The sequence below is a fragment of the Dermacentor variabilis genome, chromosome 5 (assembly GCF_050947875.1).
Source record: "Dermacentor variabilis isolate Ectoservices chromosome 5, ASM5094787v1, whole genome shotgun sequence".
In the NCBI taxonomy this organism is placed as follows: Eukaryota; Metazoa; Arthropoda; class Arachnida; order Ixodida; family Ixodidae; genus Dermacentor; species Dermacentor variabilis.
Genome location: NC_134572.1, coordinates 164,691,351 through 164,705,153, shown reverse-complemented (window position 1 = coordinate 164,705,153; position 13,803 = coordinate 164,691,351). Strand labels below are relative to the sequence as shown.

The following is a 13,803-nucleotide window of genomic DNA, read 5'->3' as shown; positions in this document are numbered from 1 at the left end:
CGTAGGTGATCCGTGCCCCGGAGGTATGAATGTAGGTGCGGTTTGGCTTGCAGGGAGCAAGATGCCCAGTCCGGATGAAAGGTAAGAGTCTCTGAGGTACAAAAGCATTACTGCACCAGCTCGAGGTAAGGCGTTCATGAATTGAGCATTTTCTCTGCACTAGGTCCTGGATTCCTCCCGCACCTGATGTGGTTGACAGGATACAGGTTTCGCCAAAAAATGAAACCACGGAAATGGACAGTAAGTGCGGCCGAAGGCTTTATTTCTTCCTCTATACAACGAGATAATTAAAGAAATTTAAATACTCGCACGGGAATCACAAGTAATCAACCTTGGCGCGTTGTTAACGGTCCCTGTGCCTTAACGGCAACAACCGGAACAATTTGATCCGATTTAGCCGATTCGGTCTAATGCAAAGGCGACTGCTATATCATTGCGATATCAAATATGTGGAGACTCCAGGTGCATTTCTGCTGTCGCCGTGAGGTTCCGTATGACGTCCAAGGGCGATAAAATTGTCGCCGTGCACCGTATGCTCTACGTGCGCGTAAAAGCGCGCGAAGGTGAGCCGGCGATCGCGCATCAATCTCGCGCTCGCAAGGGAGGAAAGCGCGGAGCAAATCGCGTCGTCTTCCGTCGCGGGCAAGACTCCGGGGGCCAGGTAGGGAGGGGGGCGCATTCTACTTCGGGCGACCTGCGCCGCTGTATGTGGACAGCCATCTGCGATGGGGACAGAGTCCGCCGTGCGCTGTGTCTCCGCGGTTTCATTCACGTTGATGCGAGACGGTCAATTCGCTCGCTGCTGCTACCATACTTCCTCGCAGCAGCGTTTTGACAGCGAGTTTCCGCGGTCATCGAGTCAGATGTGTTCATGTTAGCTTGTGCGCGCGTGACACTAAGCTTACTAATTTAGCTAATATGCCGCCTGTATTTAAAAGTTTATACGGCCGATAAAATCAATTTCCTTACTTGGTGTACCTGTCCACTAATTTGCTATCGCAATTCATGCTTCGCCTTCCCGGGAGAAACTACGACTTTTTTTTTTCAATTTCGACGAGGCCACTGACATATTAACTGGCTTAAAAACAATGCAACCCATACATCACGTATCCGCCAAAGGGACGCACATTATTTCAAAATAAGGGCATTTTCTAGGGGAGGAATACTGGAAGAGAAAATGCAGATATATAAAGGCCGAGAATAGAACTACTGGTCTGTGGTCTATAATAGAAAAAAGCAGAAATAATCTAGAAAGTAAATTGCTGAAACCGAAAGGATGCCCTATATTTGCGCTGGTGATTTTAGTTTTTCAATACCTTTTCTTTCTGGCATTTAAAATTGAACAATACGATTATAAGCAACGCCATAGTGGGGGACTCCACAATAATTTTGACCACTTCGGTTTCCATAACGTGACCCCAACGCATGGTACACGGGCGCTTTTGCATTTGGCCGCCATCGTAATGCGTCCGCAGCGACGCGCGATTTGATGCTGCGGCCTCGGCCTTAGGTGCGTAACGCCGAAGCCACCACGCCACCAAGGCGCGTCTAATTCTTTCTACCCAGTACGTTTCAGGTCGTGCGGAATATGTGCATAAAGCTTGCATTGAGTCGTCCAGAACTCATAACTTCGTCAACAAGTGTAAACCACGTACATCGAAAAAAATAGGGCGACTGTCCTTCCCTCCAAGCGGCTTAAATTCAAGACTATGAGTTTTCTACGAGTGCAGTAACTGCAGTGTTTTAAGTGTTCTTGTACACTATGTATCTATTACTATATCATGGGATCGATTTCTTTTGATCTCATACTGTTTAATGCATGAACAATGTTTTCTTACTAATTTACCGTATTATTATAGCCGCTAATATTGCGTTAAATGGAACCGCATTGCTTTGTAATTCTTGTATCTCTTACCACTCCACTCCGCAACGTCTTCTTGGTGCCGAGAGTTGGTGTCGGGAGCTCAACAAGAGATCGTGGAATCGAATGCTGACCGTGGCAGCCGCATTTTGATGAGGTCGAAATACAAAAAACAGCCGTGTGCACTGGGTGCACGTTAAAGAACTCCAGGTGGCCAAATTTTTCATTTCATTTCATTTATTTCATTTATGAAAGTGATCCAGAACAGCTTTCCATCTTTGAAACAGCTTTGAAATTAATCCAGAGTGCCCAACTACGGCGTGCCTCATAAGGAGGTAGGGGTTTTGGCACATAAAATCCCTGAATTCATATTTTTTGGTCCTCGGAGCAAATAAACATATGAATAAAATATGATTCATGATTACTTTTTACCCACCGTGGTTGCTCAGTGGCTATGGTGTTGGGCTGCTGAGCACGAGGTGGCGGGATCAAATCGCGGCCACGGCGGACGCATTTCGACGGGGGCGAAATGCGAAAACACCCGTGTACTTAGATTTAGGTGCACGTTAAAGAACCCCAGGTGGTCGAAATTTCCGGAGTCTCACGCTACGGCGTGTCCCATAATCAGAAAGTGATTTTGGCGCGTAAAAACCCATAATTTATTTTATGATTGCTTTTTCGCGTCGGAGTCAAGCGAAAACGAGCGCATATAGAAGCATTCAGCAGCGGCTGGCATTGAGTGAACTGAAGTTCTTTATTTTTTATTAGACGCATTTACATCATCGCATTGCTTCTGGTGCATCGCATCGCTTCTGTCGTGTGTATGTAAACGGCAATAACGCGCTACGAAGTGAACGCCGCGCTTACGTTGCTTTGCGTCGCGAACGGTAGCTGTTACGTCGAGAGGAATCTTATTCACCGGATTCAGAACCCACCAGGACGAGAGATCTGACAGACCTCGATAGAACAAATGCATAGGTTATGATATATCAACAAACACTTGTACGACGACGAATAGCATCTCATCTTTTGCGAAGCGTGCCTGTTGACGCTAGTATTCTTTGGCTCTTTCGTTTATTATGGTGCAGAGTACAGAGTAAATAACAGGTCGCGAAATGCGTCTTTGTTTGTTGTTTGTCTTTATGTGGTTCATTTTAAAACTCAATAATCGCCCTCAACGCGATTTTGTATAAATGAGTTTCTCACTTGACCTACGAGTTTTGCGTTTTGCTATTACGTGTTCTCGTGAAATATTTTGCTCGATTTAGTGTGCTTGTGTCTAAAGAGAGACCGTTCTTTGTTCTAATCAGTGGTTAAAACAAAAAAGTATCCCGCACTTCGCGCTTCCAAACAGCACGAAACCGCGATTTCTTCTCTGTTTTCCTTTTGAGAAGAGACACCGGAAATTTCCTCTACTGCCGTTAGACAGGAAACGAGTAAGCTATCGCAGGAAACGAAAGATCTGATCAAGAAACGCCAATGTATGAAAGCCTCTAACCCTACAGCTAGAATAGAACTGGCAGAACTTTCTAAGTTAATCAACAAGCGTAAGACAGCGGACATAAGAAACTATAATATGGATAGAATTGAACAGGCTCTCAGGAACGGAGGAAGCCTAAAACCAGTGAAGAAGAAACTAGGAATAGGCAAGAATCAGATGTGTGCCAAGAGACAAAGCCGGCAATATCGTTACTAATATGGATGAGATAGCTCAAGTGGCTGAGGAGTTCTATGGAGATTTATACAGTACCAGTGGCACCCACGACGATAGTGGAAGAGAGAATAGCCTAGAGGAATTCGAAATCCCACAGGTAACGCCAGAAGAAGTAAAGAAAGCCTTAGGAGCTATGCAAAGAGGGAAGGCAGCTGGGGAGGATCAGGTAACAGCAGATTTGTTGAAGGATGGTGGTCAGATTGTTCTAGAGAAACTGGCCGCCCTGTATACGCAATGCCTCATAACCTCAAGCGTACCGGAATCTTGGAAGAACGCTAACATAATCCTAATCCATAAGAAAGGGGACGCCAAAGACTTGAAAAATTATAGACCGATCAGCTTACTGTCCGTTGCCTACAAAGTATTTACTAAGGTAATCGCAAATAGAATCAGGAACACCTTAGACTTCTGTCAACCAAAGGACCAGGCAGGATTCCGTAAAGGCTACTCAACAATAGACCATATTCACACTATCAATCAAGTGATAGAGAAATGTGCAGAATATAACCAACCCTTATATATAGCTTTCATTTTGATTCAGTCGAAACCTCAGCAGTCATGGAGGCATTACGGAATCAGGGTGTAGATGAGCCATATGTAAAGATACTGGAAGATATCTATAGCGGCTCCACAGCCACCGTAGTCCTCCACAAAGAAAGCAACAAAATCCCTATAAAGAAAGGCGTCAGACAGGGAGATACGATATCTCCAATGCTATTCACAGCATGTTTACAGGAGGTATTCAGAGGCCTGGAGCGGGAAGAATTGGGGATAAAAGTTGATGGAGAATACCTTAGCAACTTGCGATTCGCTGATGATATTGCCTTGCTTAGTAACTCAGGAGACCAATTGCAATGCATGCTGACTGACCTGGAGAGGCAAAGCAGAAGGGTGGGTCTGAAAATTAATCTGCAGAAAACTAAAGTATTGTTTAACAGTCTCGGAAGAGAACAGCAGTTTACGATAGGTATTGAAGCACTGGAAGTGGTAAGGGAATAGATCTACTTAGGGCAGGTAGTGACCACGGATCCGGATCATGAGACTGAAATAACCAGAAGAATAAGAATGGGCTGGGGTGCGTTTGGCAGGCATTCTCAAATCATGAACAGCAGGTTGCCACTATCCCTCAAAAGGAAAGTGTATAACAGCTGTGTGTTACCAGTACTCACATATGGGGCAGAAACCTGGAGGCTTACGAAAAGGGTTCTGCTGAAATTGAGGACGACGCAACGAGCTATGGAAAGAAGAATGATGGGTGTAACGTTAAGGGATAAGAAAAGAGCAGATTGGGTGAGGCAACAAATGCGGGTAAACGACATCTTAGTTGAAATCAAGAAAAAGAAATGGGCATGGGCCGGACATGTAATGAGGAGGAAAGATAACCGATGGTCACTAAGGGTTACGGCCTGGATTCCAAGGGAAGGGATGCGTAGCAGGGGGCGGCAGAAAGTTAGGTGGGCGGATGACATTAAGACGTTTGCAGGGACAACATGGCCACAATTAGTACATGACCGGGGTAGTTGGAGAAGTATGGGAGAGGCCTTTGCCCTGCAGTGGGCGTAACTAGGCTGATGATGATGAAGATGACTGGAAATATACCCGCCAAATTAAAGATATATATATATATATATATATATATATATATATATATATATATATATATATATATATATATATATATATATATATATATAGCCGGCACACGAAGTGCCCTTTTGTTTGTCTATGCTTTCCAGAAAAGGCTAGCGTCCACTGTTCCGGTGTCTGGAACTTGTGTCTCCTGCCAACGTAATAATCTGCAGAAGGATCGTCGCCTTTTACCTTGCAATCGTTCCAGATCAGATATCACATGAGCAAGGCTGTCTGTTCAATGAGTTCTCTTCATCAAGGGGCATTTCATTATTCAAATTTTTTTAGGCCAAATAGATTGCTGGTAGCACCATCAGCCGTGGCAACTTATATCGCTAACCCAAGTAGCTGCTTTTTAAAGCAAGACTAACGGGAAAAGCACCTTTAGTTGTATTGCTTAATAACGGTTCTACAATGACAGGAGCCAGCAAGAAAATACGCAGTAAAAATAAACGGTTTGCAATGCCACTTTGATTTTAAATATACCACACAGGGTCGCCGTCATGGCAATAATGCTGATGGCACCTATTCGAGCCTATTTATCGGTTCGCCTTTCAATATGGACTACATTACGTTCTGAAGGGACCACAAATTGAACCTAAAGAGTTTTAAGGGCATGGGCTGCCCCACAATGGTCTAAACACGAAACAGTATGATTTTAAACGCACGACGTCATGCTGACGTATCGGCAATGTATTTCTGGCACCAAATACACACAAAAAAATAAAAGGTTGCTTCCTCCATTTTTGTTCATTTTCGTAATGAACCTGTTACCGCTAAACTAACAAAAATATAGCTTGCAAAGAACCTAGTTGCTATGGCTATGCACTGCAAAGCTTGAGGACGGAAGTTTGGTCCCGGCGGCGGAGTCTGCATTTCGGGGGGCGGGGGGGGGGGGGGGGGGGCAAGACGCTGCTAAGCACAGTTGAAAGAACCCCACGTGCTCAATATTTGTTCGGAGTCCCTGGAACACTAAGGTGTCTCTCATAATCACCTCGCGCTTTTGGCAAGTAGAATCTCACAATTTTATTTAGGTTTTCAGTATGACCACTTTGGCAATTACAACACAGTGGATGATATAACAAAGTTTTGTTTTTGAAGTAGGACTCTGTGGCCTTTGATGGGGTTATGGTTACGGAAAACAGGGCTATTTAACCAATCCGTTTCTGCGTTATTTCCAAACTTTTGTGGTTGTTTTCTTTTGTACAAGTTACGATAAATTGCTTAACAGACGCATAACAGCAAGCAGAATTTAAAACGACAGAGAGCTGAGCTAGTTGGTAAGAATTCATAATGCAAAGAAGGGGTAAGGCGTGCAGACACGGATAAAAGAGAAGTGGACTTTAAGGATTTAAAACCTGGTTGTTGCGAAATATTTCGTTGGTTTCAGTTGTTCCCAGAGACCGAATATTTCATTTTCGAATACGAATAGCTAGTGAATGACATGTGATTCGTATTCGAAACTTCGAATACAAGCCCACCACTAGTGTTGACACATCTTCCGTATTGGTGAGTGTAAGCATGGCCACTCGTAAACGGTATCCAGTATGCCACATTAGTTCGGCGTCTCCCAGATCTTCGTTTAATTCCACAGCCCCGCTTATTTCCTTGCCGGGGTAACTCAGCACTATTTCGCACTGTTTGGCCTGGGCTATTAGGGGCGCTGTGCGCTACACCAATGCCAAAGCAGCTTGCAACGTTCTTCGAACTATGCGAGAAACGGTGAACGCATATAATGTCAAAGCATGGAACTTCCGCATACTGGCTTCGTACCTGCTTGTTTTTCTTGCGCCTTTTAATTCGCTTGCTCACTTTTGCAGCAGATGCGCTTAGGTTCTTTTGATGGAAGCCAGCCACAGTCAACCTTTCAGTTTTTGGCATGGTGTATCGGCACGATTTAAGCACTACCGTATTAAGAGACGGTGCAACAGTGCCATTTTTCTACTGTCTTTAAGTGACCGCATCTATAATTCAAAAGATGCTTAGCCGACTTCGATCTATAAATGTAGCATACGCAAATTGTAGAATTGTTCGATTTGGACTGGCTGGTTTACGGTTTTTGCAGAAACAGCGCATACTGTAACGTCTTGTTCTTTTCAGCTGTTTCTGCTCAACGCCAGCATATGTTATCCCTCCGTAACCGCAGAGTCAAGCCAGGAATATTTATTTTGCTTTTTTCTAGGCACGTGATGACTTCAGTTAGCTTCTATAGCTTTCAATGATCTCCTTGCTCAAAGCTTCTCACGCAGCTAATCTCCAGACAAAAATTAAAGATATTGTCGAAGACGCCTTCACGCGCTGGTTCCTCTCGCGTCCCACCTGCAGCGTTCGTGTCGGCCAAGGGGCTTTGCATGGCGACGCTAGACCAGGACCAGAGCGTCATCAACACCTTCATGCAGCGGTGATCTACGACCGGGCCGCGTTGCGAGCGCCCCACTCTCTCACCTGTACAGCAGTGGTGCTCGCGACCGGCTGCATTCCTCGTGCAAAAGCATGCCGTCATCGCAAGGCAATGTTCACACTGGTAAGAGGAAAGACATTGCCAAGTTGTACTCACGTTATTTAAAAAGAAAATGAATACAGACAGTGGCAGCTGCTTTTCTGTCATTTTTTAAAATTTTTGGACACTTACAACACTGACTCACCGATAAAAAAACGAGATGTTAACAGAAATAATGAAACAGCTAATAGAACATTCGCGGTGTTTACAGCCTAGCCGCGCGCGTCACAGTTTGCATGAAGTCGCAAGTTTGTATACAAATGCGACTTCCATAAATGAGTTAGTGCAAGGTTGACGCAAACGTGCGGAGCTGTCGAGCCGTCTTAATCATCGTAACCTTAAGTATTCAATAGCATACTTAGAAAGTTGGCTGTGCTAAGGCTAGCTAATTTTTCTTCATGTCGAACCTTTCTTTGTGTAAGATGCAGAAGCGTTTTTAGTAAGGCAAGGGCTGTATAACGTAAAACTATTCCCAAATGTTCTTATTCCAATCTCCTGGCGTCAAATTTCCGTAACTGCCGACGCAAGCATCGGGCGGTCTCCCGCAGGGTTGTCTGAGCCGACCAATTAAACGCTCTCCTCGTTCTTAGGAGGTCACTTTTGTTTGCTCCAAAACGAATAACATTCCCTACGTTGAGCGGCTTGTCGTATATAATTGGCTGACAAGAGGCGAGGAACACGCTCAAGTGGAGAGGGATTGAATGGGTCCGAGCCACTGCACTGAAAATCGATAGCCGGACGAAGAGGATGGTGCCGCCGTCTGTGATTGGTCCGCTTTCCCTTATTTAACTCGCGGTGGATGGTCTAATATCGCGGCGGCATGCAACGGAAGCTTAAAAATGACGCTAAAATGTATCCTCAGCAGAATTGACAGAACGAGGTCGTAAACGTGCCGAAAGTGCTCGAAAACGTTACGCGGCCACGGAAAAGGTTTTAATGTACACTAATAAACCCATGCTTTCCGGTAGGTGCGAGTAGCCAGTTCCTGGGCGATAGGCGGCAGCCATCATTTATTCCTTTCGCAACGGGGCAGCCTGCGGCTATTCAGAAGAAAACTCAGTTTTGTTCGGCATATTAATGCATCTTTAACGCGTACACACCACTTTGACGCGGTGAGTTTTTGTAGTTTTGTGACCTTGCGTGACAGGTAGGTAACGTGGGCGCAGCCCGAAGACTTTTGACCAATAGACGACGGCTAATGGCGATGAGGCGTCGAATCAGAAAGAACTATTTTTCTTTTGTTCGGTCAAATCACGCATAATCCGTGTGTACACGTTATATCAGATGGGGAGCTACCGTGGTTTTCGTGACGTCGCGTGACAGACAGGTGAAGTGGGGGGTTCCACAAAAGCTTTTGACCAATCACGTAGGGCTGATTGCAGAATTGGAATAAAAAAGTTTGGAATAGTTTTACGTTATAGCGCCCCAAGATCTGCTGATGACAGGTTAGCGATAACCAAGGTTACCCTGAACTTTGCGAGAGAAAGCGGAAGATTAGTCATGAATAAACAGGCCTGTCTATTAGATAGCGCCGAATTGGGGGTGGTGCTTGCAAGCGAATACGAGGCTCTAGAACAAGAAAAGTTCGAGGGTGCTTTCGCTTCGCCTTTAAGAGTGGAACGCGGTGGCATTCAAAGATCCCCGACTAGTTTTCACGCCTCCCGGCAACCGCAGCTCATGTAACAGCAATGTTTGCAGGGAAACGCTGGAGGCAAACGCTATGTAAGAAGGCCGAGGTTCCATCGTACCATCGGGCCCGTGATGTATTATTTCTTCTCTTTTTAAGCGTCAGCCTTCCGGCAGGATAGCAACGAAACCCAGCAGCACCCAGTAGCCACTTTAAATAACGTTCTTGATGATTCGCAATGAAATATTAGCACTAAAAACGGGGTAATGCCACCGGCAATTTCGATGATACATGGGAAGGGATGTAGGGGGAATTAGCTACTGAATTGTACAGGGCATAAAATCACAACGTATTTTTTGTCATACTTAACTTCAAATAAAACAAGAACAGCGCGAATTTCGGTATGTAGCTAAATGCTAGTTTATTAAAGGGATTAAAACGTGGATTAAGTTGCAGGAGCAAAAGAATCTATCTCACAGTGTGTGGTGGCGAGGAAGCGTGCCACTCTTTATACTCACTCAATGGCATTTTAATACTATTTTGCCAATAACATTAAATATGCAAACATAATTTCAATCCACAATATTCAAGGCGCTTAATGTATCAGAAATGGAAGGCCCGCAAACTTTCTTGGCGTATTGTGAAAAAAAAATAATTTACTAATATATGTAGAATCACGAGGGCCACTTGACTTCTATGAATTCAGCAATAACATGGCTTTAAGAATAAATTTCTAATGACGAGTCGCTGTTCGTCATCACTCAGGTAATTGGAAATATCGGTAATATAAATAACCAATAATTCCTGCGAAGATGATGAAAACGCATTCAATTCTGTGAGTGATACCACCAGGGATGGCGTCATTGTGATGTTATTGAGTAGAAGATGACTCGCCTGTGCTAATGACACTGGTGCGTATTTTTTCGGGCTATCTAAGAGGTGTTTGCCGTGCCCCCCTAAAAAGACACAGCTTCATATGAGCTAAAGGTTCGGAAAAGGTGAAATACCAATCCGGTGTGCATTCCCATGTCGTCCTCCCTTACCATCGAATTCCTAAACGCTACTTTCATACACATCTAGTGACGCCACACAATTGAGAGCTCTAGTCTGGGAAAAGAATTTAGAAAAAGGGAAAGAAATACATGGATCTACATAAAAGTCAGACATTGAAATTGAACTACTGCAACGTGTTTGTTGTTGAAGACTCCTTTTAGTTCACTCTGACAATAACTTAGCCTTGTAGCTTACATACAGTGACCTTGACAAAGGGGTTTCTATCATGTAACGGGAACCATTTACCAACACTTGGGAAATGCGGTCAGGTGGTCTGCATTCAGTTTATGCTTTGCTGCTTTCGCAAGAAAAATTGAGCTGAAGAGAGTCAAAGAAGACTTCGCCGAAAATGGCTATCCCGACCAACTTATAACGACGGAAGAAAGGCGTGCTGCTCAATGGCATACTTCACCGCCGCCCCTTCCACTTTGACAGTGAAAGAGAAAGGGGGATGCAAGCGCCCCCACTGGTTCCTCCTGTAAATCGCCTATGGCATTGCCCGTAAAGAATGGCGCCAGTGAACTATATCAATTTATTATTGCGAGCTCTATTATTGTTTTCTTCTTTGTAATCGTCTGTGAAGACCTAAGACAAGGGACACGCACTGTAAATAAAATTGTTGATGACTTTCTTTTGAGCGATCACGTTCCTGAAGGTTGTAAGGTATAATGCGGTGAATAATGTAGACCTCCCTTGAACAACTTTGGCAGTTTAATAGTGTATCATGGAGCTTGCATATATGACATAGGCATATAACATACATACAATACGTAGTGGCGATCGTATAGATAAATATATACGGAACATCACAGTGACGCCGGCGGCAAAACTTTGCTTGGCGCGTCCTTATATTTGTTATAACAATAAAATAGGGACAAATACTAAGCTAATAAATATGTGCTACTCGTGTAAATCAATTAAAACATTGCAATGTAGATTTCATCATATTATTGGGATAAAGATCCAGTCCTTATTTTCACGTTGTCTGTCATTCAATATTCATGCAACATTAGTTGCCTTATCGCGTTCTATATGCTTAGTTTATTTGCCTGTTGCTGTGTGAACCAGAAAAAACTCATTTGTATGCCGGAATGCTGAACCTTGTTTCATTTTCCTTCAATTTAGTGCTTCTTGCTCTTGCATCCAGAAGTTTTAGCTTTATATTGTTGGCTATTTGCCGGTTGGATTCGAGTCGGTAGTTCAAGTGTGCCAAAAAATTAGCTCATTTCGGATGTATCGACGGAGCGAAAGCGTCGCACCATTAGCGTCGCCAGAAAAATAAAGTTTTCTCGCTTTCTTTGCAGCCTCATTTCGTCGCGGGAATGTCTCAACAATTGTGGTGCTGTTTTTAGTGTATGAGACCACGTGTGACTGCGTGTGAGGACGTTCGCAAGGTGCAAGAGATGAAGACGGCGCTACAAAAAACGTCATCGTGGACTCACGCGCGCGGTGTGACACGCAGGAACACAAACACTCTTGGAGGTCACTCGAGATTTGGGAACGCTCACCTCGTGCAAGTTTCGTGTCGACTTGCTAGCCGGCTTGGCTCCGTGGACGGTGTCTTGGAACACTGAATGCAGTACTTTGGAGTGTTTCGGTTGTGTAGCGACCGTGCCCTCGCACCGACCGGGGCGAATTGTTTCACGCGTCATCGCTCTGTCGTAACCGCGAAGGATGTGATCTCCCACAAGTGGCCGTAAGTTCTGTGCTTCGGGGAACTTGCAGCTGCCTAGTCAAGTGTTAGTCGAATTAAAGTACCGACAGAAAAAAAATACGCCTGGGCGCTTCTGCGATGCTGCGAAAGTTTTTTGATTATGACATTGAAATTTTGGATCTATCAGGGACGTCTTTGTTTTCCGAGCTTTCTCAGGTCTTCCTGATTCTTCTCGATAGTTTTCTGAAAATTCCATAGATTAATTGGAAGCTCCTTGGATTCTGTGAAATAACAGTAATTGTTTCTGGGATGTCTTTAATGGATTCGCAAAGAATAGGTACTCGTAAGGTCTGACCTGAACCACTCGATTGCTCACATTTATAATGTAGTTCATCGAAACGTGTATTAAACTGTTGAATGGCACATGAGCCGTGTGTTGACAACAATTTGAATTGGCTTGTGGAAAATGCCCTATGTGCTTTATTTATAACGTGTGTAAGCATCTCGATTAGTTTGATTCTGGGGACATAATTTGTGTTGTTTCGTAAATTTCTTCAAGCGAATATTCTCGATCAAAGTGAGCTCTTCGAGCTTTATGATGTAATGGAATGACATTTACACTTCCATAACATGAGGCAAAAAAGAAGAGAAAGTGGCAGAACACGTCATCAAAAATTTTCTGTATCGTACAGGTAAGTTTTCTTTTTGTCTGTGTGATGTGTAAATTTCTGTCGTAGAGATTGAATGAACATGCTTTGAAATGTTCCGGCACTTTTTAATATCAGGCTGCTCGCGTTCCCGCGATGCAAGTATTGTCCATTTTCGAAGTTCCGTGTGTAGTGTTGCGCAGTTAGTGCTCGAAGTGGTGCTTTCTGAGTTGTTGTCGGTTGTTTTGTTGATGTTTGAACTCTCGTTTCAATAAAAGCAGCAGGCTCCTTGAAACAAGCCACGGCATAGGCCACGTGTTTGCAGTAACAGAAAGCATCTAACTAGCGTTTTGCGAAGGCTACAAGCCTGTTAATTTACGAAAGTCTGTTCGTTATGCTCACAGAGGTTGTTTGGCTGGCTACACAAGTAATGGAACATTGACGTGCGCACGTGCGGCAATAACACGGTGACTAAGCGATTTTTTAGCCTCTTTGCAACGTAGCACGATGTCTAGTAAAATAATTCAAGGGGCCTGCTTAAGATGCATTTTTCATTGAATGGAAATTCCACGCTGAAATATTGCGGTCATTGGCCAGTTGAATCAAGAATAACAATTAACGGCTTCAGTTGTGCGATGGCTCTATTTCGATCAGTTGCCGTTTGAATTCCACTGCAAAAGATGACTAAGATATATAGCAGTGTAAATAATGTGAATAAAAGGATCATGAAAACCCGAACACTGTGTGCGATATCAGTGGCGTCCAAAAGCTAGAGGCACCGCAATTCCTGCTGAAGTCTCGCGTTAGGGGCGGGTGCAGAAATGGCATAAATGTTTTCATTATTGCTGTAATGTAATTTAAAATTATCACTGCCAGGCGATACAGCTGACAACAAGTGCATATACTTTAAATCGTCAGCACGTGCAACTACGCCCATAAAACGAACTATCGAGGCGATAGCTGCACCAGTAAAAGCCTCGGGGGTATGGGAAACTCATTATAGAGGCAGCATTAAGAGGAAGCTTTAGCTCGCGCCCAACTACGACGCGGCCTATTCAAATACATGTAAAACGCAAAAACGCTTTTGTGAGATAACCCCTGGACCGATTTTATGGTAT

At 44.1% G+C, this 13,803-nt stretch overlaps 1 protein-coding gene across 2 annotated transcripts in view; it reads left to right on the top strand.

Annotated features, from left to right (window-relative positions):
- Positions 1-13,417, top strand: part of LOC142583305 (nephrin-like) — a 386,962-nt gene extending 373,545 nt beyond the window's left edge. Inside the window, exons 13-16 of one of the 2 annotated variants that reach the window (XM_075693724.1) lie at positions 54-81; positions 164-240; positions 7,530-7,728; positions 11,689-13,417. In XM_075693724.1, the coding sequence (XP_075549839.1) occupies positions 54-81; positions 164-240; positions 7,530-7,609 (185 nt within the window). In that variant the 3' untranslated portion in view covers positions 7,610-7,728; positions 11,689-13,417. Of the gene's footprint in view, positions 1-5; positions 82-163; positions 241-7,529; positions 7,729-11,688 lie in introns of both variants that reach the window. The other variant, XM_075693723.1, reaches the window with a different exon arrangement.
- Positions 13,418-13,803: the final 386 nt, after the last annotated feature.